Source organism: Fringilla coelebs, assembly GCF_963513975.1.
Source record: "Fringilla coelebs genome assembly, chromosome: 1".
NCBI lineage: Eukaryota > Metazoa > Chordata > Aves > Passeriformes > Fringillidae > Fringilla > Fringilla coelebs.
The window spans coordinates 137359065-137385308 of record NC_140028.1 but is presented as its reverse complement, the minus strand read 5'-3'; the positions used below and the strand labels follow the sequence as shown (position 1 = coordinate 137385308).

The 26244-nt window shown below is 37.6% G+C and overlaps 1 protein-coding gene across 1 annotated transcript in view; it reads left to right on the top strand.

The window, feature by feature from the left end:
- MPP7 (MAGUK p55 scaffold protein 7) overlaps nucleotides 1-26244 on the top strand; it is a gene marked incomplete at its 3' end in the record, with an annotated part of 139940 nt that overhangs the window by 60344 nt on the left and 53352 nt on the right. The window contains exons 4-5 of the mRNA XM_084216419.1: nucleotides 17374-17451; nucleotides 22370-22450. Coding sequence (XP_084072545.1) covers nucleotides 17374-17451; nucleotides 22370-22450 — 159 coding nt within the window. The remainder of the gene's footprint in view (nucleotides 1-17373; nucleotides 17452-22369; nucleotides 22451-26244) is intronic.

Below are 26244 nucleotides of genomic sequence, written 5' to 3'. Positions count from 1 at the left end.
TTCTCTCATGTTCTTGCTCCTGCCCTTCTCTGGCTGGAATCAAAACTGCCCCACTACCTTTGTTTTGATTTCTTCTTAAATATGTTAACACAGAGGCATTACCACCATTTCTAATTGGCCCAGCCTTGGCTAGCAGCATGTCCATCTCTGGAGCCATCAGGGACTGGCTCTGCTGGACAGGGTGAAAGCTTCTAGCAGCTTTCTTCTAGCCTCTGTGGGCCCCCTTCACTAACAAAAACCAGGCCATGCAAAACCTGGACAGCAAGCCAAGCATGAGTAATTTATTATAGGCAATTGCTGTAATTTTACTGTGTCTTCAATACAATAGCAAAACCTAAATGTACAGATTCACTCTGACATAACATCTCGATCAGAATGGTGACATAGTCTGTTTCCATGCTACGGAGGAAAGGGCTTCATGCTTTCTTGATCACCTGAACCACTCTGAGGTATCAGTAGTGTAAAAAAATCTTTCTTACACCTGTGGTCACATGGAGTGGTCTAAAGTTAGAGCTGTCTTAGATTTGTTTTCAAAAAACACTGGTGCCTCAGTGGGCCATTTAGAGTTGCCCAGGCATACCTTGTGGTCAGGTATTTTCTGCCTTCCCCCACTCCCTGTGACCAATTTTTCCCTCTGTGTGTTCTCCCATGTATGTCTGCAAGCTTGTACTATTTCTTGTCTAATAAATAAGGCTTGGATTAATTCCTTCTCTCTTAGGAAAATTAACACAATAAGTGTATGAAGATGAAATACTTGTGTGCCATGTTAACATGGCTATATAAATTCATAGGGAAAGCTCTGCTACATTGCTTTCATGCATTTGCTACATTGGTTTCTTGTATTTGCAGTTACACTATTTCATTAGATGCAAACTAAGCAATACTCCATCAGTGCTGGAATTATTTGGTATTTTGAAATTTGCCAAGTGTAGCAAACACCAGGACAGGAAGACTTCTCGGTCTTGGCTGCAGAGATGCAGTCTGGTGCACTAAGAGATGGATGCAGCCACTGCTGAGCACCTGCACCAGTAGCCAATTGGCCAGAAATGCCACCACAGGCAGAGCGGTGCTTCAGCCAGCACAGGCACCAATGGCACTCATGTGACAAAAAAGCAGGCAGCCCGGTCCCGTTTCTCATCTCCAGCTGATCAAGGCACTGCTGGCACTGCTGAGAACACACATCCTTCTGCTCTCTAGATTTCTAAACAGACCCATGTTTGTAGATTCCTCAAATACCAGCACAGGTGTTCAGTCCAGCTGAATAGCCATACCTGAGCCCTAAGCTCTTTACCCAGCCACAGGTAAGTCCTTTCAGATAAGGGTCTCATCTTATTTGCTGCCTACACCATTAGGGAAATACAAACATACTCTTTTCATCATTTTCTGGACTTGGATTTCACACAGAGAGACATATACCCATCAATATTATTATCAATAGAATAATAAACCATTTTGACTTCTGAATTCCGCTGCATATTTTAATTTCATTATCTATAGTTCTCACGCTGTACTAGATGCATCAGCCTAACGCTCTTGATCGTTTTACTAGCCAGTGCTTCAGAACTGTTTGTTTCAGAGAATGTTAGTGCTAAATTGGTACTTTGTGCTCTCTCCTTGAAATTTAGGTTGTTTTCCCTCTGATTTTGGTCGTGCTGCCTTTCTCCTTCACTCTCTTTTATAAAGCACTAACATGAAATCATTGTTCCCCAGAGTAGGAGATTTTGAACCTTGGAGGCACTGAGTTTTTTCATCCTCAGTGGCTCAGGTACAGTGTGACTCTTTATGAAGAACATGATGTTTACTGAGTGGAAAGCATGGTGGGGGGTAAATAGTCTTTGTCTGTTGGAAATTAAATCTGTATTGTCTCCCTGTCTCTTTCTAACTTTTCTTGTTGGCTTTTGCTAGCAATCACAGCCTGCACAAGGTAATTCCAGTGATTTCAGTTATTCACAAACATGACTGCTTCAATTATTTTGATAGTAGGGGTTAAAAAACACTTCAGTCCTGCCAGCTATAAATGCTAGGGATTATGTATGGGGTAGCCTTGAGTACTGCTTTAGATTTAGTATGGATATCATCTTCATAAAGTATTTTCAATTTTAATGTGCTTTACAGATTGGGTTTCATGGAAAGGAGCAGTTTTTGTTGAGATTTAGTGATTAAATAATCCAGTAATGATACTGCAGACCTACACAGCTTTAATCAGGATCAGACCATAAATCAGGGTGTAATTTTGAATTTCTAAGTTTCAAACATTCTAGGAAAAAAGTAACCCATAATTGTCATCATGTTAATTGGCATTTAAAATACTAAGCTGATCATACTGAAGTTTAGTGTATCATTAAAGGCGAGCTACAAATCATACCTTAGCACGTGCCAAGCAACAAAGCATTTGTAATTGTGTGCCTATGTCCTTTCATTTGGAAACATACACTTTCCACCAATTTCTAACTAATAATCTGACCAAGCCTTATTATTGTCTTCTCCCAAAGGGGAAGCAGTATTTTCCTTTTGTGGTATAGCAGGAAACCACTGTGGAACACCTATGTGTAGCTTGATCCTGTGTTCTATCCTCCTTCTGCTCTTTCTCTCTTTGTTTTCTGAATGTGCATGTTTGTCTTTTAACTTACTAGAACTGGATTATTTTATAATTTTTTTTCTCTTACTAAATGAATGTTTATGTATGAAAGCCTTTAATTTTCTTTGTGTTATGTGCATTTATTATCCTTTCATAACCATTCTGTCATGGTTGCTCTGTGACAATGTCATTGTGGTTTTTACCATAACCTCAGCTTTTCCACCAGTTTAATAATGTAGGCAAGACCTCTCATTCACTTGAGGCTGATCATTTGAAGATGGGTATGGTTAAAGTACTTCACTTGATTTTGATTGAGGTGGGGGAACTCAAGCTAGATCATTATTTTTGTTCTCTTGTTCCATCAGGGGTAACATTTTTGCTCAATAGAAAAGGAAATGCGTTGCCTTTTTGTTCTGTTAATGTTATGATTCATGGCATAAAAATGTAGAAAAAAATATTGGTGGATAATGATACTCCTGGCATTATTTAAATTTTTGCTGGTCTCATATTCAAATGCAGTGTAAACCAGGCTAGGTCATGCTAGCTAATGTTTTGGTTGAATCCTACTTGCAAAAAGGGGACTGGAGCTGGGGAACAGTCCAGGTTGGAATCTGTCAGGAAATCTCTTGGCATCCCAGCAGCTGATAATTTTGTGTTGCTGGTCTGTATATTTATAGATCCTTATTACAAGAATGAAATTGCTAAATTTTTCACTATATTCTTTTTTGTAATGGTAGGAGTATCAATGCAGCTCCCTTATCTTTGTTACTCTTGTCTCCTCATTGGGCAATTTCTGCTGTTTTCTACCAGCTTTCCAATATTTAAAGATATGGTGTGGCTGTAATTTTTGTACACCTGTGCAAATACATTTGTGTTGCCCCTTCCAATATAAAAATAAATAATTATGTTTGCTTTGATTTGAAGCTTCCTGTGAAACAGATTTGTATTTTGAGGTGATTTAGTGCAAAACTTGGAGTGCACTGGTCTGAAAAGGTATCGGAAATGGCAGTAAATCTCTCCTAAATTACTGCAATTTTCTTCCAATATTTTGTCATTATTTTTCATATTTCTCTTTTTCCTACAGCACACATTGCACTTAAGTGTTGGTGTTTCTCTGTCCTCTACAGGGAAGGTTGAGAATTAATTTTGTCTTTTAAAACTATTGTAATTTTCTGGTTGAAGTTACTTAGGACATTTTACACCTAGTGTACCCCTGTATGCTTTTAAGAAAAATTAAGATGCTGTCTTCATGTATTTTTAAATTAAAATTGTTGCTATAAATCTTACTTGTTGGTATTGATTTATTTTAAGCTCTTTGTTTTGATTTCCATGCAGTTTAATATGTAGCCTGGCCCCTGGCTGCAGAGTGGAGGCCTCAGCAGCTTCTCTTCTTACCTTCTGTGCCTTCTGAAGTATTCACTGCAAGTCTTCATTTGCTGGTTTTGATTGATCTTAACTTTGCCCCGTTTACATATTTTTTCTAGATATAAAAAATTGTTGTCAACTTCTTTTACCATTATTCCCAGAAAAAAAAAAAGTGATTTTGTGTCTGTCCCTCATTGTCCAAGGTCTGTTTGGTGCGTTGTGATCTGCTTGGCAGGCTTTGTGACCAGTCACCACTTTTAGAGAAAAGGGAAGGCTTGAATGCAAAGCATGTCTTCACAGGTGTTCTTTGCTTTCGTGGCCATGATTTCATTAAAGAACATTTGAGTAAATGTTTAATTTTACGCTGGTGACTTGTCCAAATACTCTTAAGTATGAACATAATGTTAGTGATTGTTTCCTGTTTTGTTTTGCTTGGTTTTTTAACATGGACAGTATTCAGGCAGAGGGAGAAGGGAATGGTGATGTTTTTAGCTCCCTTGCCTGTTGGCAGAGGCTGGCAGAGATTTTGCTTGGTGCATTTAAGCACCTTCACATGCAGCTGCTTTTTGTTTGTCTGTCTGTCCTGCCTAAGGTTGATGTTTGGGGGAGTCTACCTCTGATGACTTTTACATTTGGAGTTCTTCAACACTGTTTATTTGCATGACTTAAGTCTCCAGCAGTTTTAAGTGCAGAATTGACTAAAAATCCATTTCTGGGTTTCATATTTAGAAACTGCATTAATGGTTAAGGTTAGTCCTCAGTATCTCTTTATAATTGACCTCTTTTTAATTAATTGTTGTGAATATTTTAAAAGTATTTACTCTGTTATTTTATTAGGGTTTTGGATTGGGATCCAGTGTTTGCTGGACTTTGCTGCAGTTTTAGCAAAAGTTGTATTTACAGCAAAATTCTGCTCTGATGATGGAGGCCTTAAATAAAAGGGTTTTTTGCATTATCTGATGCTTCGGAGTAGCTTCTTTTAAAGAGTGGCAGATTTTTCTTGAGGCATGTGTTAGGGAAGCAAAAGAGTAAGAGTAGAAAATAGTAATTAAATTGTAATTGTGTTTTGCATGGGTATGAATGTCTAAAAGATTGGGCTTTTTATTCCTATGAGTAAATTTTGATATGTATGGACATGCAGCTCTCAATGTCAGTGTTTTTCTTACAATGTACTTTATAAGGGAAAACCATAGCGTTGTGAGTTATTTGGTCTTTTGTGTTGTTGTTGTTTTTCTTTGCTGATTTTTTGTCTTTGTGTCTGAGTTTTATTAATTACATGACCTGTGCTGTATCATGACATGTTGCATAGGATGTAGAAAAAGCAGAAAGTGAGCTGTGTATTTCTCACATCGCATAAATTGTACTGACCCCACTAGATGGTGCTAATTGATAAATGTATGTCTATGTATATTTATATAGATGTCTTTAATTTTAGCTTAAAGCATAGACGTCCATGTCTGTGAATTAAGTTTGGGTATTGAATGGGTTAATTCTGTAACTCTGAGCTGCACAGAAATGATCTCTTCAGTGAACCTGAATCGAATTCAATCTGGGACTATCTTGCATTGAGTACCGACTGTAAGGAAGATGTTTACTGTACTAAGCAGGAGTAAACCCAGCTCTTCATGATTTAAAGTTAGCAGTCTGTTTGAATAGTAAAACTGAAGAAGCCCAATTCTATGCCAAAGTTGCTGTATGCAGCAAATCCTGTTTTCGTCAATTAATATTTAAATGGCATTTCTCTAGAATCTTAATTCTACGGGGAATGGAGCTTGCTGAAAAAAGCAACCATCTGACAATCAAACAAGTAGTTTTAGCTGTTGTTCCTGTTGGAATTGTGTTTACTCAGAGAGCAGGGTTAGGAAAGTTCTTTCCTTTGGATTTATATTGTTAACAGAACAGTGAAAGTCACTTTCTTTTGGAAAAAGTCTGGAAATTTTGTTCCGTATAATGAAATAAAAATATCAGTTTGAATTTGTGATGTTTAAAACCAGTAGTATCAGAAGAAATGAAATTTACGAAGCAGAACATTTACAGATAAAAATATACTTGTGGGTGAATTAGATCCTTTTAATGTTTATATAAGTGTAGGTGTTTTTTGAAAGAAAACATTGAGACATTTGAGGTATTATTGTGGTAAGTATTAAATCTAGGCACATACTTGTTGTGTTTCTAGCCTCTAAATTAAATCCTAAACTTAGACTTCAAGGAAGTTTATTAGCAGTGAACTGGGGACCTGCTCTTATTGCACAGTGTTTCTATACTTTCTTAGCAGATTTGCAAAGACATCTTTCAGTTTGCAAAGAATCTTTCAGTTCTGTCTCACATTGAAGATTCTTCTGCTCTATTTATTTGACAAAGCAGGACCATACAGTTAATTTAAAACCTGTCCTGTTAGCTTTTTATTTGGAAAAGTGCTTGTTTAATTTAATTTAAGTGTAATTTAATTTTTTTTTAACATGCTCTCTCCATATTCTTAGCAAGTTACCTCTTCAGTCCTCTGACTTGAACTTTGGGAGTAATGTAACATGAATGGTTATTAGTATTGGCACAGAAAATATTGTACATTTCTGTTTGAATTCACTTTATGGTTCTTTCTTTGCTAACCAACATACTAACACTAGGAAATAATGGAATACTGCTTTGGGTTTTTAAAGTTGCAGATAATCAAACTTGATCACCTGTCATGAAATGTTCAGGTGACCCTCAGCTGTTAGAAGAGTGCTGTTGCTAGCATGTTTTCTGCTTAGAAGGATTTCAGATAATGATGGTTTCTAAAGTGCAGCTGTTGATGTGATCTTTGTTCTTTACATTTCAGCAGCATCTCCAGTCTTGTTTCTTTCCTTTTTGTGGTCATATTTATCAGTATAAATATGCATACCTATTTTAGATTTTTTTATTTATTTGAAGTATTCAAATCTGATATTCAGGATCAAAGAATGATTATATTTTCTGATTTTTCTAAGGTAAAACTCCTCCTCTCAAATTCATAAAGATCTTTAAATTTAAAACCTACACCAGACCTTAAAAGGAGAAACACTTTTTTATATAAAACAGTAACATTATATTTGCACTGTTAAAAAAAGGTTTGCTATAAAGCTGAAGAAACTTTTATATTTCTTAAAATCTAACCAATACAAAGACTTGAAGTTTTTAACTTGTGATGTTTTAGATCAGTTCTTTGGATTATTTGTTATACATAGTAATTCAAATTAGTTAGGCATACATTTTGCAAGTCTTTGTTGTGTTACTTAGACACAGTCAGGTGATACCTGAAAAGAAGATTTTTCGGTGAGAAAAATGAAAGGTGCCCTTCAAACAATAACAAAACCCGAAGTTTATTTTTGGAAGGTGGGATTAAAATAATAGAGACAGGTATTTGTCTTTTTCTGATAATTTTTTTTTTAAATTTTAATTTTTTATTTGTTAACTTTTATTTGAACTAATTTTTAGTTCATTATTGCCTTGAATTCAATGTTTTTCATCAAGTTTTTTATTTAGAATCATTATATAAACAACTGTTTGATTATTGCAGTAAATGTTTCCATCTTTATTTCATTACAACTGTGCAACTTTTCTGTCTGCTCTTCCTCAACACTGAAGATCTTCAGTGGGAGTTACAGTTCCTTTCTTACTTGCATTAAGTATTCTTTAAGTAAAAGTATATTTTAAAAGTCACTTAGAAATAAAGATCTCCTGATATATTTGACATATAAACAAATATTGCAGTTGGTGATATGTATGTTGCTATCAGTAATTGAAATATCAAAAAATGTAAGATTACAGTACTTTTTCCTAAAGAGATGTCATTGTAGCAGTATTGGTTTGGAAATCAAATACACTTTTTGTCTGTGATTAGTCATTGTCTTCCTTTTGGTGTTGAGGAAACTGATGCTTAGTTCCTTTGGTGATGTGCTTTTAAATCTTCGGATAAAAAATGGTTATAATTCTGAGTACTGTTACCATTGAACCTTATGGTCTTTTATGTATGACTTTGAGAGTTTTACTGTATGCATGGTCAGTTTGCTCTGTCTGCAGTACTGCACAAAATTTCCTGGGAATTGAGTCAGGATCTTTAATGAAAGATTTGGTATATTGTGTTGTGAATGCTGAACACTTTCTTAATGAAAGGAAGGGAGAAAAATAGACACTTACATGAGCCCACCTCAAATTCTGTCTTCCATTTAAATCTGAATGCTTCGATTTGAAAAGTGTTTTTATTAAAATAATAATACTGAGGGATGGAGGGGGGAGCATCAAAGTGGGAATATATAGACAAAGGGCCATAAACTGGGAAGAGCAATTTGAGACCTGGAATCCTGAGTTCAGTATTGCTCTAATGAAGTATTTCCCTCAAACTTTTAAGAATTTTAACGTGTGTTTACACAGGTCAGTGTGTACTTTTGGAGAAGAGAATTGCTATACTTTTTATCAAATTCTGACTGGTACTATTGAGACTAGGACATGATGGGTTTATTCCCCAGATTTTATTTGAAAATTTATTTATGAAGCATAGTGCATTAAAATTGTAGGGATCTTTCAGCATCCGCAGACTGCAGTTTGAAGACTGCTTGTTTCAAAGGAAAAAAAGTCTATGTCCTGTTCTTTCTGTTCAAGGACCTCATGTCCTTAGCTCACATGAGAGAGTTTCATTCAGATTTGGAATTGTTCTGATGCTCCTTCCTTTGGAATTGGGGTTAAAAGTACAGAAAAACAATTTTGAAAATACTGTATACAGTAGCCATGTAGACTGTTTGGCTCTAAAGGGGCAGAGAAATTTATTTTGGAGCAAGTGCAACTTGTTTATCTTTGGTCTGAACTTCCTCTGTCTATCTAGGGACCCTTTTCCTATAAGCAAAGTCATCAAAACCTTTGCCTATTACTGACAAAAAAAGGCCCTTTTGAATGAAGTCTGTGAAATCTCATATAATAGGACCTTTATTTTATTGTATAAGGAACAATGAATTCAAAGTGAATTTTTTAAAAAGTAAAATAAACATTTTTAGAAGCTCTGCATGAATAACTGGGTTTGTAGCCAGTATTTAATCTGTTTTGCTTACCATTGCAAAAATAAAATAGCAAATGCTATTACTGTATTACCTCCTTTTAGCAACAAATGGAGAAGGAGAATTGCCACCCTTGAGTGGGTGTGGGGAAAAACATAGTGACAAAGAACAAGGGAAAGGCTGAGAAATGCCTTATTTGCCTCAGTCTTTAACAGTAAGATCAGTTGTGTGGGTACCAAACCCCTATGCTGGAAGACAGGCACAGGGGTCAGAATGAAGGCCTGTAATCCAGGAGGAAGTGGTGAGTGGTGAGTGACCTACTTAGACACACACCAGTCTATGGGACCAGGGGGAATCCACCCCAGAGTATCGAGGGAGCAGGCAGAAGTGCTCACAAAGCTCCTTTCCATCATTGCCAGCAGCCCTGGCTAACTGGAGAGGTCCCAGTCACTGAAAGTCAAATGTGACACCCAACTACAAGAGGGGTTGGAAGGAGGATCCAGGGAACTAGGACCTGTCAGCCTGACCTCAGATCTTAGGAAGGTCACGAAGCTGATTTCTTGATCATCACATGGCAGTTACAGGATAACCAAGGGTATCAGGCCCAGCCAGCATGGGTTGAGGAAAGGCTGATCCTGCTTGACCAATCTGATCTCCCTCTATGACAAGGGACCTGCATATTGGATTAGGGAAAGACTGTGGATGTGTCTGCCTGGACATGAGTAAAACCTTTGACACAGTTTCCCACAGCATCTCCTGGAGAAGCTGGCTGTCCATGGCTTGGATGGGTGTGCTCTTTGCTGGGCAAAGAGCTGTTAGGGTGGCTGGGCCCAGCGAATGTTGGTGAATGCAGCTACATCCACCTGGTCACTGGTCACCAGTGGTGTTCCCCAGGGCTTGGTATTGGGGCCAGCTCCATTTAATATCTTTATCAATTATCTGGACAAGGGCATCAAGGGTCACAACAACCCCTGGAGTGCTACAGGCTGGGGAAAGAGTGGCTGGAAAACTGCCTGGCAGGAAAGGACCCAGGGGTGCTGGCTGAGATGAGCTGAATGTGAGCCAGCAAGGTTCCAGGTGGCCAAGAAGGCCAACGCCATCCTGGCCTGGATCATCAACAGTGCGGTCAGCAGGACCAAGGCAGTGATCACCCCCTGGTATTCAGCACTGCTGAGGCTGCACCTCAAATTCTGTATTCAGTACTAGGCTCCTCAGCTCAGGAGGGACATTGCAGTGCTGGAGCATGTCCAGAGAAGGTCAGCAAAGCTGGGAGAAGGTCTGGAGCACAAGTCTGATGAGGAGCAGCTGAGGAAGCTGGGGGAGAAAAGAAGGCTCAGGGAAGACCTTACTGCTCTCTACAACTACCTGAAAGTAGGTTGCAGCCAGCTGGGATCAGTCTGTTCTCCCAAGTATCAAGCAATAGGACAAGAGGAAATGGCCTCAGGTAACACCAGGGGAGGTTTAGGTGGGATTTTAGCAAAAATTTCTTCACTGGAGGGGTGGAGTCCAGCACTAGAGCAGGCTGCCCAGTATTTTAAAGATGTGTAGGTGTGGCACTTAGGGACATGGTTTAGTGGTGGACTTGGCAGTGCTGGGTTAATGGGCCTCAGTTTTAAAGGCTCTCTTTGGTCTTCAGCTAAAGGGAACTCATGGTATATGAGCATAGTGGAGGTATTTATTAATTTTCTCTCATATTCTTTGATGATACTAGCATGAAGGCAGGAAATTCTAAATTAGAAATATTACAAGACATAGCTCTGGGACACAGATCTGCAGGCACATCCCACTGTTCATGCTTCTAATTTTTGGAAAAAAGGCTTAAAGGAGAATTGCTCATCTCTTGTGCTGAAACTTTTTGCTGTGACAAATTGGGCTAGAATTGAGATCTGTGAGTATCTGTTTTTAAGCCTTCTGAGGCATGCTTTGATTCTTGTGAGATTCTCTCAGAGGCCATTCTGCAATCACTTGTTTTATATTTGAGGCAATTAAATGTTACTATGGGGATTGAAATGCTCATTGCAAACTTTGAATAGTTAGCTATGATTTATTAATTTCTATTTTGTTTCTGTTTTTTAAAATATATGATGCTAATTTCTTAGCAGTATTCTATCTCTAGCTGCAGTTCAGTTGCTATGACTAGAATATGATTTAAAGGCTGTATGTCTTCTAGGTTTTGCTACACCTTGTGTTCATCATGCCATAGCTCTGCAGAGTTGTTAATGTATTTAAGTTCCTTAGTGTACCAAAGCTGCAATGATAAAGACTATAGGAAGGTTTGGGAACAAATGAATAGTTTTGCATTTTGTCCTGTGTAAATAGGCTTACAGACCACCATTGAGTGATAAGGATAAATCAAAGAGTTGGCTACTTTTTCTGTTACTTTCATGTGATACAGTATGGTTCTGGAAGGAGAAAGGAAGGGAATTAAGCAATCTTTTAATTAAAATTCTACATCAAGCAAAATATGCATTCTCTTTCAGCAGAGATGATGGTATGTAATTGCCATTTCTGAATGGTTTTTATAGTTATTTTAATTTGTTTCATGGTAGCCCATCCTTTATTTTTTTTCATTCTTGCTTATTTATTTTACCTTGACTCAAAGTTGCTGGTAAATTTAGACAGTGAATGTATGAGTCTAAATCCTAGAGTTAAGGTCATATTATTAGTGAAAACCCTAATTCCTGTCTTGAAATCTTACTGTGTAAATGTTGGAACTATTCACAAATGTGTCTTTTACAGTCATGAGTGCCTTGGAATGATTTCTCTTGCTTCAGGTATTTCAGATGCAGAACACAAATTGCAGATTAAGCCAAAACTAGCACTTACTCTTCCCTCAGCAGTTTTTCTTTTGCTTTCTTTTTTCTTTCTCTTAATCTGCTGTGGCTTTTTCATGTATAGATGCTTCTCTTTGTAGTAGCACCACTTCGTAGTGGTGCCACTAGTGGAATTAAATAATTTTTTGCAAATGTACATGAACCTGAAACTTTGGACAGTTAACAGCTTCTCTGTGTAAAAGAGTCTTCCATTATGCATCCATGTAAGGGATTAAGCCAATAAATACAGCAGCTGCATGGCTTTTGTCAGTGCTTTGATTTCAGACACCCTTGCAGTCAATATATGGGGAAAAATACAATGAAGAGAGCAGTTAGGGAGATGTTCTCCCAACTGTTATGGACTTTGTACAACAATATACTCAGTGCCTGCCTTCTAGACACATCTTGATGCTTTGTGTGTGCTTATATTGACATTCTGGTTCAGATCACTAGTGCATTTTTTTAAGCAATTTCCGTTCTTCTCAACTTCTGCTGCTTTGGTTTTACATCACCAGTCCAGTGTATGAAATGGGTTCCTTTCTGCTGAAACTCAGCAAGCTCATCAGCTGCTAATGGGTATTCAGCAGGCAAGACTAGGATAGTCCAGAGGAAAACCCCAGAAATGTCTATGATGTGGTGCTAAAACGAATGTTGCAGGTATGGTATCTTTATGCTGAGTGATATCTCATCTCATGAAATAAAACCCAAGTAAGGGAATGTTTATACACCTCATAAGAGGGTGTGAGCTTCTGATGTTTCTCAAAAGGAGAAACACTCTGGTCCAGAATTGATGTCTGCCCCAGAATGATGGTCAGTGCAATACTCACATACTCACAAGATCCTGTTCAGAACCTCCTGTCAGGAAGGTGTCATTAGCATAAAAAAAGCTCTTATCCAGAGGTGTTGACATGTCTGAGTAACTGGTGACACCCTTGTGTGGTAGGCAGAACATTTTCACACTATGTGTTTGACAGTGTTCTTGTCTTTTATATCCTGGTATGGCTCATTGATGGCCAGTGCTTTTTTGGGTTACAAGTGTTTGCATATTGTACTTTTACATACACTTACTCTTTTCCTATGCCAACTGTTCTGTCAAAAAGACTAAGTTTGTCTTCTGTTGACTCTTTGGCACCTTTGGTACATGCTTATCCCACTCCCCTGTTTTATTTGCAATCATATGATATTAGAACTGTACATGGAAATTAAGAAATCTAAAAGGAGAAATTAAGTTATTTTGTAGGACTCTTTGCTAAGATTCTTATTTTTCTGACTTAGAAAGCTCCTCTTGGGTTTTGAAATAGTCCTGGCTGAGGACACTACTCTGCTTTATTATTGAAAGTCCAATTCAGTCTCTCTGGGAAAATCCAGAAACAATCTTTCTTGCTTACAAGTGTGCCAAAAATTGTATTAATTTGCAAATTATTATTTTTCCCTCTTGGGGCATAACTTCAGAGTATGTTGTCAGTTTTTGCAGAACCTCATAGATCTTCTTACTTTACAGTGAAAAGAATAGGTAGTCACAAAAAAAAACCAACCAAAAAAAACCCTGCACAACTTAGTCATCTGTTCAGCAGAACAGCTTTTTATGTTTTATTTACAATATATAATTCTTGCTTTAACAGACTTGGTCTCATCTGTGAAGAGATTTTCAGCATTGAGGCTTTACATGTAAATGTCAGAAGAACTTAAAACAGATGTACTATATTTCCTACTTTTAAGCATGACACAGTCCTATATTTTCCATACGCTGTTTAAGTTTCTAGTAGAAATAAGGCAATAGTACTAGAGTTACTGGACATCCAGTATTGCACTGTAAGCTAAAGTTGCCTTTTGTATGAAATAGAATTCTTTAGATTAAAGCTCAAACACATGGCTGCAAATATGATCTATCTTATCTTGAGTAGGTGAATGCTCTTGCTTCTTCTTTTGAATCTGCTCTCATACTTCTCTGAAAATGTTCCAGAGGGGTTTTAACTTCTGTTAGAGTTGAATTTCATTGAGCAACATTTGTAAAGGTGTTGCAGCATATAGGGGTGAACTATTTGCACCACCCTGTCCTGTTTTGCTTTTCATTGCTGTGTTTGGCTACTTGACATTATTCATTTTCATCAATGTAGTCACTTAATCTAGGTATTCAGATTTCAAATTCTACTTGTATAAGAATTGAAATTTGGAAATGCAGTGCTTGGTGTGCATGTATTAGCATGATGTAAAAATTTTGTATTTGGTAAAATAATTAACTGAAAGACAGCATGTGGAGAGGTTGCCAAAGCATATGGCTGCGTGCACAGTAGTTTCTCTAAAGGTGTTTATCATAGATGGAGTCATTCATCACCCTGAAGTCTGGCAGATTCAAAGGCTAGCACGTGAGCTTGCAAATGTGCTCTGTCATTCTTGAAAGACAACAGAGGTGACTTAGTGCCCAGTGAGTAGGAAAAGGCAAGTACTGCACTTGTCCTCAAAAAAGGCCTAAAAATGCAACATGAAGGACTAGAGGCCAGTCAGCAGTGCTGTGATCTGTGGTGGAAATTATGGAACAAATCATCTTGGAATACATTTTTAGACACAAGGAGGGAAGGAGTTGTCTGAAAATGCATTTTTGCTTCACTGAAATTTTTGCTTTATCAGTGGAGTTGCGCTAAATCTCCTGTCTTACTGCATTCAGCAATATATTGTATAAAAGTGCTGCATGCATCGTGGATACGTTACTGATCCTGAAGTTAGAGATGTGAGGTTTTATGATGCATGTGGTAATTTTATACTAATATGAAAGGTAATCCCTGTATTGCATATTGATTGCATCGGTGCACAGACCAGTGGTTTTTAATTTCTGTAGGTATATCATTCAAAGGACAAAGATGTGAAAGACAGATGTTGTCATCTAATGATCTGATTTTAAAAATAGATTCAACTAAGAGGGCATACTACTGTCAAATAAAATCAGATATTTGGGGGAAAAACCCATTCTGTATTGCATCTCGAATGGAAGTGTGCTGAAGTTGCAGTGTCTGTTAGCATAGACCATAAAATGTTTATCCCTAGAGCCACTCATTGTGTTAGTACAGCAAATTAATAAAATTTTCAACCTGATGTAGCAAAAGCCAATATCTAGAACTGTCTAGTAGCAGTTAAATTTTCCTGCTTACTTTTTTAGCTTCTGGTTTTTTTGGTTAGGTAGTTACCCTGTACAACTCCTCCCTAATCAAATAAAATCTTAATGATTGGCTTAAATGCTTAACTGGAATCTAATATCCACTCTTAGGAAAATCAAAATTTGTTTTCAGTCATTTATGCCATTTCTGGCTATAGATAGAGCCAATAACAAGTTCAGATTACACTGTGCCACCTCTTGAAAACCAAGTTTTTGTTGCATGAATTTACAGTTGTGTAACATTTTTCTCAAAGATGGGTTAAGCAAGGCTATGTCCAGTTTTGTTTTTTTTTTTTTTTGTTTGGTTGACTTTTTCCTTTTATTAATTTCAGTGTTAAAGATATGTACAGGTTGTCCAGGATAAAAGCAGCCTAATCAGCAGTGGCACTTCTATTTTCTGTGAGAAACTAGGGGATAATGTTGACAACTGCTTCTAACCTCAGAGCTGACAGAAGCTCAATCTGGATAAAATCAAGATGTTGTCGAAACAATCAAAAAATGATGGGTTTGAGACTTTTTGATTTACTATGCCTTTTAGTTATTCAAGTTAACAGACCAAGTAAATCACAAATTTCTGCCAAACTCGGGGAGCTGTAGCTCCTTGTTTTGTTTAGTTTCTCTGCTTTGTGAGCTAGAAATATGAAATTGTCTGGTCACTTACAGTTTTGTGAAATCCAGTATGAATTACTCTAAGTAATTGCTGAGTACACAATGTCTACATAAGTGATGTAAAATTCTGATTCATCTTCTGGAGACAGTAGTGCTTTCCATGTAGTTTCCAGATGAGAACAAATTATTTTACAGTTTATAAATTAAGCAACTGTGGTGCCTTCATGCTTATCCATGGTATGTCAGAACTTCAGCATCCTTTAACCAATGACATACTGAAATAGTCTTGTTAAGGTTGCAGAAATGATGAAGGAATCAATCAAGATTTAAACCTTGCTATGCCATATTGTATTAACATGCTCTTCGAAGAATGTACAGACTAAATGAGGAAAAACAGATGTGGACTTAGAGTTATGAAGCACAGCAGAAGACAGGAAAAACAGAAAGCACAAGTGCCACTGACATGATGGCATTATCTTGTTATGGACATATTTGTGAAAGTTCATTGTAAATTAAAAAGAATGGACTGAAAGAATGAGCTTTAAATTAAAGAGTGAGGGGGTCCTAGGCAGTGAGAGGAGTGAGTGCTGCTGGGGGAGAAGTAAGCAGAGAAAAGCAAATGTGGAAGATGTGGGGAAGGCTGGAGGGAACACTTGGTGCAAAATGGACATGATCTGGTCAACTCTGAATAGTTTCAGTGTGCAAAGAGTGGTTTGCTTGCTCTTTAAATCTGTCTGTACTGCCTGGCATGTCCCGCTCCTCCCCCAGCAGTGTGCTGGGAAGTGCTAGGGTATCATTTGGGATCCTGTTACCCAAGGACATGAGGGAGTCCCCAGCCAAATTCTGCACCCTCCGGCCTCTGCCAGACCTTGCTTTCCCCTCCTTGCCAAGCACAGAAGTCCCTGATTTAGCTCCTTCTGCAACTCCTCCAACCATCTGGAGTTCATGCCTCGTTCGGAGCAGCAGAATTAAAGCACAAAATCTAAGAATCGGGTATATTTACATTAGTTCAGACTACCGTTGTCTTCTTTTTTTAGATTTTAATTGATATTTGTATATCCATGTATCTTCAGGAAAATAATGTTAATAAAGTTAAATATTTAATATTTATGCTATTCTGAAATGGCTACAAAGAAACTTGTTAGAAGTCTTAAAATACTTTGGGTTTTAAAAGCATTCATACTGGAAAACACCTAAATTTTGAAATGCGTAACTTGTGGAGGAGGGAACAGGGCAGCGTTTAAATAATGGTGTATCCTTTCCCTTTCAGGAAGAACTGAAGCACAGTGCATCTTTAATGCTGATAATTATTCATTAAAGACCTTCACTTGCTGAAGGACTGCCTCCTTCTTTCAGATGTGTTAGAATTAATGTTAGTACTCCTTTGCCCTTGTTTCTGAATTATTTTAATGATGGCAGCCGCTCCGTCAAGTTGTCTGTCAAGATGTGGGTGGCAAGCTATTATTTCACTTCATAAATCATAATTTACAGGGGTTTTTATATCCATCTTGGGGATAAACACATTATGCTTTGTGTTTTCAGCAGCAATATAAAATGTAATTGATACTTGAAGCAATATGTTAGAAATATGGACAGAGAAAGCCAGGAGAGAAAAATCACAAATGTTTAGTTTTTCTGTGGGTTGGTCTGCATACTAAGCATTTTTTCCATCTGATTTCATATTCTTAGCACTTCAACAGAGGATGATGATGAATTGCATTTACATGATTGCTGCCTGTAGGTTACTATAAGGATGTTCAGTTACAGACAGTCAACAGACTCAACAGGGTTATTCTGTACTGTTTCTCATGCTGCTAAATAAACTTATCACTTTGTACTATTGTCTTCCAGATTCATGAAAAACTGCATTATTATGAAAAACAGAACCCGATGCCCATACTCCATGGTGCAGCAGCCTTGGCAGATGATGTAAGTGTCCCCTGCTGAGATCACTGGTACCAAGTCTACCAGAAAACTGTCTGCAAGCAGAACTCTTCATAGTGCAAACATATGAATGTAATCCTCTGAGCTGAAATCATAAGAAGCTGCAAAGGTTTCCAAAGCTTCTGTCATCACTGGGCTTGTTGCTGATATTACTTTGATTTTTATTCACTTGCATGTTATAAAAACATTGCATCTAGGTAGCCTCTTGTTCTGCTTTAGTAACTAAGCAATAAAAATTACAGGTTGGAACTCTACTGGGAGGGGAAAACCTGTCAACTATTAGTGTTTTGAGAAAGTCACAGACAAGAGGAATGCTTTGGAAAAATAAAGACAAATGAGATAGCAGCACTGCTGACAGAACATGAGAAATGACAAATAATATTACAGAAATGAAGCATATGAAATGCCTAGAATGGAGGTTTGTTGAAAAAAATCAAAACTATTTAAGAAAAAGTACAGTAGTGATTTATTGATATGGGAGCTTTCCAAATTACCTTCATAACCAAAAAATAAATTGTTAAAGTGGTCAGCATTGATGGAGTAGTTAATTTCCTGTTACTATAATTTTTATTTTCAAGAAAAAAAATCCAACCTGCCATTTCTTGCTATTTGGTTAATTCTAGGATTCAGATGAATTGTGAACACACCTGTATAAACTATGACTGAACCCTGAGGTAGGCCAGAATAGAGAAATGTTTAATAAACTGTGGTTTAGGTGAAATCCAGAAATCTTTGTTGCAATTGATGATATCAGGTTGCTTTTTGGAAAAGGCAATATGTATTAGGATCCATTTCCAATACAGCATGTTTGAAACTTTACATACTTAATAGATGTTTTAAAATCTTAACTATCTATTCATATAATTAATTGATTTTGGTTTTTAAATTTTACATATGAGTAAAGTCGTGAATTGAGATTGGTAGCATTTAAACAAAAAACTAAATTAGGCTTATTTGAGACTATTGAAAAGAGGATACACGGTAATTTAATCATGTTTGAGTAGGAGGAGAGCTATATCCTGTAACATACCAACTATAATAATACACTAGCCTTGACATCAGGCATATATTAGTAACATTTTTTTAACCTTCACATAGCTTTGAACAGTGTTGATAGTAATTTTGAAAATTAGAAAGCTGGTTGAAATTCTCTTCATTAAGTTCTTGCTGACATATTAATAATCCTTGCTAATATTTGTGTTATGGATCTCTGGGCTAAAATTCTTAATAAAAATAATTTCTTATTTTTGGATGCAAAACTTAGTTTTGATACTTTTAAAAATGCTGAGCAATCTCATTCTTAGTTCAGACCCATGTAAAATGTATAGTTTTGGAAATCTCCAAATTAAAGTACTCTGTCACTCCTCAGTTGAGACAGGTTGGGACTTTTAACTCTATGAATGTATTATTATGTACAGATGGTGGTATTTTTAAGTGTACATGTTGGGACATGATTGTGTCTAGGCATCTACCTACTTCAAATGTACAGCTTCTTTTTAATAGATGCTCTTGCTGCTTCTTCATTAATTATTTGTAGGTGAACTGTGGCTTTTATGGGCACTGTCTCATAGGATAAGGATGTCCTTTGGTGGCTGAAGTCAGGCTAGCACATTGCATGATTGTCTATGTTTTGGTAGCTATCAGCAAATTTTGAGGAGGCAAAATTACATGCAGTAGGCTTTGTAACTCCCAAACTTCTGAAGTTTCAGGTTTAAAGTGCTCTTCATTTTTTGGCATGTTTCTTTGACTGGTTGTCAACTTCAGGGATTTGAGAGCATGTTGGTGTTATTAAAGACACGTTCATTTCAATAGGCTTTAAATTACTGTTTTCTCTTCCTACTGATAATAACTGTTCTATAGTTAAAGAAGGCAATATTTCTATTAGGAAGTAGATATTTCCTGCTTGATTTTAAACTCAAATCTGAGGTGCTGCTGTCATAAATACAACTGTTCAAGGAGTGTGTTCTTATTCTTATGGTATTTTTTAAAGCAGTTTTAGAAGTAGCAATTATGGCAAGGCTTTTCTAAAAATTTTCATATTCCCAGCTGCCATACCTTTTCTCTCCTCTACCCCAGGGACTTTTAGGCAGAATTTATCACACATTCTGTTTGCCTCTTATTTTGGAGCAGCAGTGTCTGACTTAGGGCTTAATGATTTCATGCAAATGATCTAAACATCTCTCTTGGTTCCAGCCAGGACAGTGTTAATTTTTTGCACTAGCTGGGAGAGGGCATGGTTAGGACATGGAGGTTGTTCCATACCACCTCATATCAGTTCAGAGTTTGTGAAAGGGACTCTCTTCAGGAAGAAAGGATTTGTTCCAGTCAAGAAAAGGGGGTGGAGAGAGCCATCTGGTATTGTCTGTTATCAGGGAGTTTTTCCATGTGAATGATTTCTTTTCTTACACCTTTTGTTATTAATATTGTTGTTATTACTTATTTAGTGATAGTATATACATGCAGTATAGCATGTTGTCTTATCTCATTGTCGTTTCCATTAAATTGTTCTTACCTCATCCTGTGATCTCACATTTGTGCCTCCAGTTGGAGAGGGAAGGGAAAATGGTGCATGGCTTAGTGGGAGTACTAAATTGGAGAATACCATTCCTAAACCACAACAATATCACTGGCAGGATAGCTGTATACAGCAAATAAGACCTCAAGGTTGGTAGAAAGACTGTTCTGGGAAAAGAAGATTCAGAACTTTCTCCAGAAGCTTTAAAGACCAGTCCTTGGTGCTCCCCACCTTACCAGCCTCGCTCCACATCCGACCCTTTCCCTAGCTTTTCTTCCCCTCTCTTTAGTGGCAGCTTTTCATAAAGAGCTGATTGAAATGTTGTGTTCCCTCAAGAAATCATAGAGGAGGTTTTCAGACAGCTTTTCCTGCAGTCTTTAGCATAGGAGGAGATTGCTCTGTGTCAGTGTGTCCCAAGTATGCCATGTACTGCTGCTGGTAGCTGTTTCAAATCTCAGCACTTAACAACAACAATAATAGCAAATAAAAATCCAGTCTAGACCAGCTGAGGTTGGTATCTGTTTGCTAATCTGAAAACACAATTTAGTCTTTAAATCTTTGTTTTCCTCCTCTTCTATCACACGGTATTAAATGTGCCCAAAACCTTAATGAAAATATTTGGAAAACAGTATAAATCACATGAAGGAAAACAAGTTTTAAATTATTTTATCTCTGAAAAAAATTCACTAAATTATAAGATTAAAATGTCTGTTTAAACAGTAATTATTTTTCCTCACTGTTCTAAACCTTACATATGTGCATTTGCATTTGTACCACCAAAGCCAATACCAGTTCTGCTGGAGTTAATACTTATGCACAATTAATCTGAGGGAGAAATGCTGAAATGGTCATTCTGCTGAGGGGTTTCTTGTCTTCATCAGTGAAACACAAATTAATAGATTGCATTTTCCAGTGATGAGTATCATAATCTAAAGAAAGAGAAGAGAACCAAAGGTAACCCATGTCATAGACCTGCTGTCATTCCTGTCACAGAATATTTTCAGTTTTGCAGGGCCTTTCCAACATGCAGACTCAGTTGCAGTCAGATTACCTCAATATTTGGCTTTGTGTCTAAAAATATTTATCCTGCCCTTTCCTACAGAGATTGTTTTCTAATCTTTTGGTATTAAGACACAAACATTGTTCGCATTATTACTGAGATACTTGCTGGATGTTCTTAGCTATGAACTATAGTTAAAAGTCTGTAGGATGGTAGGTGATGAATTTTTGACACTCTGTTAATTTGAAGGTTAAAAGAAAAAAAGGTACTGAAACCATGTCTGATGTCTATAACGGCTTCTTCAAATAGATTTGCCTATTATATATAATTATGCAAAATATACATCCATCCATTTATCTTGAAAATGTATACAAAATGAAAGTACAAATTTAAAATTAGGTTAGACAAATAAAATTACTTGCTGCAAATAACCAATCTTCCTTTGAGACATTTTTATGATACCGATTTAATGCAAAGAAAACAAGTGATTATCTGAAATCACATTTTGCATTATGAGCCATGTAGCTTCAGAATTTTAAACCAAAGTTCAGCGTTGGGAAATGCATTTGAGCTTTTCCTTCTTCTGGAAAAATAGTTTGAGTCTAAAATCTTGCAGCAAAATATGCCTCTTGGGTCCAAATTAGTTGAGAAGGGCATGATAAGAAAACCCAAGATGTGAACCAAATAGCCATGGGATTAAAAGTTAGACTGCTGCTCTATTGTTCACCAAGCCACAATTTTGTAGTATAACAAAACATAAATTACTGATCTTGTTGTTAGGACATAGTTTGTGCATTTTACAGGCTTGAATTGCTGATGACCTGTTATAAATTATATTATGATTAACTTGCTTCACATTTAACAAGCTCCTTCCAGTGTATGTGTAAACATAATAAAAGGTTCAGATTGCTTGCACTGTAGGGGCACTTTGCTTTCTTATCCCAGTCCTAAACAGCACAGCTACTGTGGGTTTTTGGAAGCAGTGTGGATTTCACCACCTCATTCAAAACTGTTTTTTATAGACAGTGTCAAAGTTTGATCCAGTCATTTTTACAAGAAGTTCTTTGTCTGCACGCAAAGGACCATTCACTTAAATGAAGTGCTGGGATTTGCCCCCTTTGCTATAAATCAGAATGTGATCTGGCTGCACCCTTGCCAAAAATGATTACTTGTGTTAAACTGAGCCAAAAGGCCTGGCTTAAATCTGGTCCGCTGAGGGCCAGAAACAGGAGCACGGTGATTGATGGTGTTTTCCTTCATGCTGGCTTCTGTTTGAACATGCTGGAAAGTAGTAACCTTGAACAAGATAGATTCTGGGTTGTCACTGATGCACTGGGTAAAACAACGCTTTGCTAATGGTCTTTGTGTTGATTCAATCTCCCACCCAGCTGGCTGAGGAGCTGCAGAGCAAACCGCTGAGCAGTGAGATCAGAGAGCTGTTGAAACTCCTTGCAAAACCCAATCTCAAGGTGAGGATGAGTTGCACCTGTAAAGTGCATTCTGCATGGGTGTGTGCATCAGCTTCCTTGGGCTGTGTGTGTTTGTCTATTTAAGAATGTATGCAGTGTTAATCAGAAACACCTGTGATGAAGAAACACATTAAATGTTGTCTGTAAATTATTACGCTATTACTTGTACTTATAAAAGGAATCACTTATTTGCAAAGGATATTTTAAAAAGTAGATTTTTTCTTTTGCTATATTTTAATGTATGTGCTTCATAAGTTTGTTACAACTGTGCTTTTAGTAAAAGGTTGTCAGTCTTTTCATTGATTGAACTGCATCATGCATAAAGAGTGCAGCCTGGTACAAAATTCACGATGGATAATGTTTTTAAAAACATCTAATTTTGAAAACTTTCTGTAAAACTCCTGGGGTTCTTTGTGGTGTTTTCAAGGAACTTGATACCTTTTGTCTAACAGTAGACTATAGAATCACTGACTCACTGAGGTTAGGTGGAGGTTGTCTGGTTCAATGTGCTGCTCTAAGCAGGGTCAACACTGAGTTCACAGTAGGTTGCTGAGGGCTTTTCCTATCAGGTCTTGAAAACAAAGGCCTGGGAACAAACATTCTACAAATCTTTATGGCCTCTTCCAATTCCTAATTACCCTCCTAGTGAAAACAGTTTCCTTCTATCCAGTCAGAATCTTCCCTATGTATCATTGTTGATGCACAGGATCATATTTTTTCCGTTGTTAAGAGAAAGAAGACCTTAGTGCTTTAGATGCATATTGAAATGGTAATTAAATGTAGCAGTTGATAAGTTGAAATGAAAACTGCAGAGTAGAAAGGAACTCCTTTAAAGATAGTTGCTCTTTTATCTTAAGTATAAATACTGATCTCAAAACCTGAGAAACTATGGTATCTTCAAAGTGCTACAAAATTGTAAAGATCACTTACACCCGCTTTTCGACTATTTTTGCACTGATGGTTTTTCCATAGTTTGTAAAATGACAAGCTGTTTTTTCTTTGAAGAGATAAATAGTGCCAATGGCATATTAGAAGAGGAGTTGTTGGTGCATGAAATTGCAGAGATTCTAAGCTTCACTGTAGGTATTTTCTTAGTGATTGTCCATGGGTGCTTCATGCTTCTTAAGCTTTGGTGGGCTGAGCCTGAAGACAGCTCCTTTGCTGCAACTGCATCTCTCCCTCTGCTTTTTTTGCTTTCTCTCACTCATTCCCTCACGCGCTCGCTCTCGCTGTCTGTTCCTTGGTAGCAGTGAAAGGCAATGTGATAATCTTAGTGGGATTTCAGGGAAACAAGTGCCTCCCCCTCAGAGTAGTTAATGTGATTGAACAACTGCAGTAACTTAGCAAATGTCTTTCTTGGCTGTAGGGGGAGATCCCAGCTGCAGGATACCAAGCCTTTTGCATGGCCAGACTGCCTAATCCTGCACTAGGCACACAATTCCTTGCCCTGCAGGGGCCTTGCAGGTGTTTGTGTTGCACCTTGCAGGTGTTTGTGTGATGTAGGGGTAAGAACTGATGGTATGCAAGGTATTTTGCTTGTCCATTATCTTCTCCCCCTGCCATGTCATGGCAAACATGGCTCAGAGTGATGTTAAATTACCACCGCTCCCTCCTCCGTCACATTTACCAGGTGACTGTGCTGCATTCAGTCAGAGGTTGTAGTTGAGATTCTTCTCTTATCTCCCCTGCTCTGTCTTGGACAGAAGAGGAAAGGAAGGACATTTCTGGGACTCAGTACTTCCAGTTCCTCCCCAGAGATGTCCTAGTCCCTTCAGTCGTATCTGAACTTACACCATATCTTGCAAAAGCTTTTCTAGCCCGCTGCTATTAGTTTTATGGCTAGAGAGGGTTTCTTGGTTTTGTTCTAGATTCCTGGGACAAAATGATGGCTAGAACAGCTCTTTTTTACACACCTGAAATTGCTTGGAATAACTGATCTATCTTTTCCAATGCTGTTCCATAGACTTTTTCTAAAAACGTATATGGCTTAATTTGGGATTGACTTAATGTGGCTGTACATTATTTTGCAGGGGAAACTTTCCTCTCCTGATCAGATTTATAACTGCAACGTTAGCTGGAGCCAAGAGAGGATCCAGTTTCCTACAGCTCTGCTCTAATGTTTATGGCATGGTGAAGGATGCTTAGGATTAGTTTACGGCACTACATCACTGCCTCCACAAGTCTGATTGTGTAAGGGGACAGGTCTAGCAAGGTGTTTATAACTTGGCAGGTTTGGTTAATGGGCCAAAAAAAGGCTGGGAGAGGTTTCTAATCATGTCTGATTTGATAAATATTTCTATTATTTTGATTCTGTATTACAAAATTTTTTTTGAATATATTTCTAAGTGTTTGTATCTGGTGAGTAAAACTTCGACAAGTTTGTGGTGCTTTTCATCCACAGAGAAGTTTTCTAAAGAAGAAAGTAGTTTCTCTGAGGCAGTTATATTTATCAGACCTGAAATTTTCAAAATGTCCTAGAAGTAATTCCAAGGTTTTGTCAGGTGCATTTTCTTCTGGAAAGAAAAATAAATTGGGCATTTCTAGTCTGCTAAAAACTGCATGAAGTATCCAGTTACAGAGTGGGTTTTTTCCCTGCTCTCAAATGTGGCATCACTTACCGTAATTAAACGAACTAATAATGATTGTGGTTTATCTTTTCTGATTAAAACAGAACTCTGGAAGTAGAACAGAGCACGTAGCTCTGGGAAATCAAGTGGATTTGTTTAACTGTGTGTTAGACATTTCATTTGCGTTCTGGATTTAAAGTATAATTGTGTAGCCCTGTGGACACAGGCCAGCCACGCTTATTATTTTTAATTTCCAGCACTGAATAAGGACTTAGGGTTTGCATTCTTTAATCTTGCTTTACCTTGTTAAAGATATCAAGAAACAGAATAGTATTTCCATACCCTAGAATCTAAATCCAGTTGAATATTTTATTTTTAAGCAGACCAGAAATTAGCTCTTTGAAATAGAAGTATAGAATAACCTGAGTTGAAATGGACCCACAAAGATCATCAGAGTTCAACTCCCGGCCCTGCACAAAGAATGACACCATGAGCCTGAGAGCATTGACCAAATACAGTCAACTGTCACTCTTGGTGCTGTGACGGCTTCCATGGGGAGTCTGTTCCAGTGCCCAGCCACCCTCTGGTACCCAACCTAAATATCCCCTGCCACACCTTCAGGGCATTCCCTCAGATCCTGTCACTGGTCACCACAGAGATGAGATCAGTGTCTGTCCCTCCCCTTCCCCTCATGGGGAAGCTGTTGACTTCACTGAGGTCTTCTCTCAGTCTCCTCCAGGCTGAAGTGACATAGTGACCTCATCCACTCCTCATGTGGCTTCACCTCCAGACCTTTCACCAGACTGAAACTGCACTTTCAGAAGTCTAAAATACATTTCCAGAGATTTGGGCAGGTGGACTCAAGGCTGATCTGTTGGTGTTTCAAATCACCCAGATATGTCCTTGCTTAGGTCCAAACACCATTCCTACCAGAGCTGTGCAGCACTGCCTGCAGGCTGGCCTGGCCTGGCCATGAATATATGTACCTATTAGTTTTCTATCTTTAAGGTATACATTTCGCTTCAATTTAATAAAAACAACCAAAGTGCCCTCACACCTCCCACACAATCACAACAATGTAAATTTCAATACATTTCATTCTGATTATTTACCATCATTTTAACTTTGACATGTTAAAGTCTTAAGCTGTTTTTAAACATGAGGACTAGAATATATAGTTGGGATATACATCAAGAAATGCTATTTCTGATATAAGAGTGGACACTC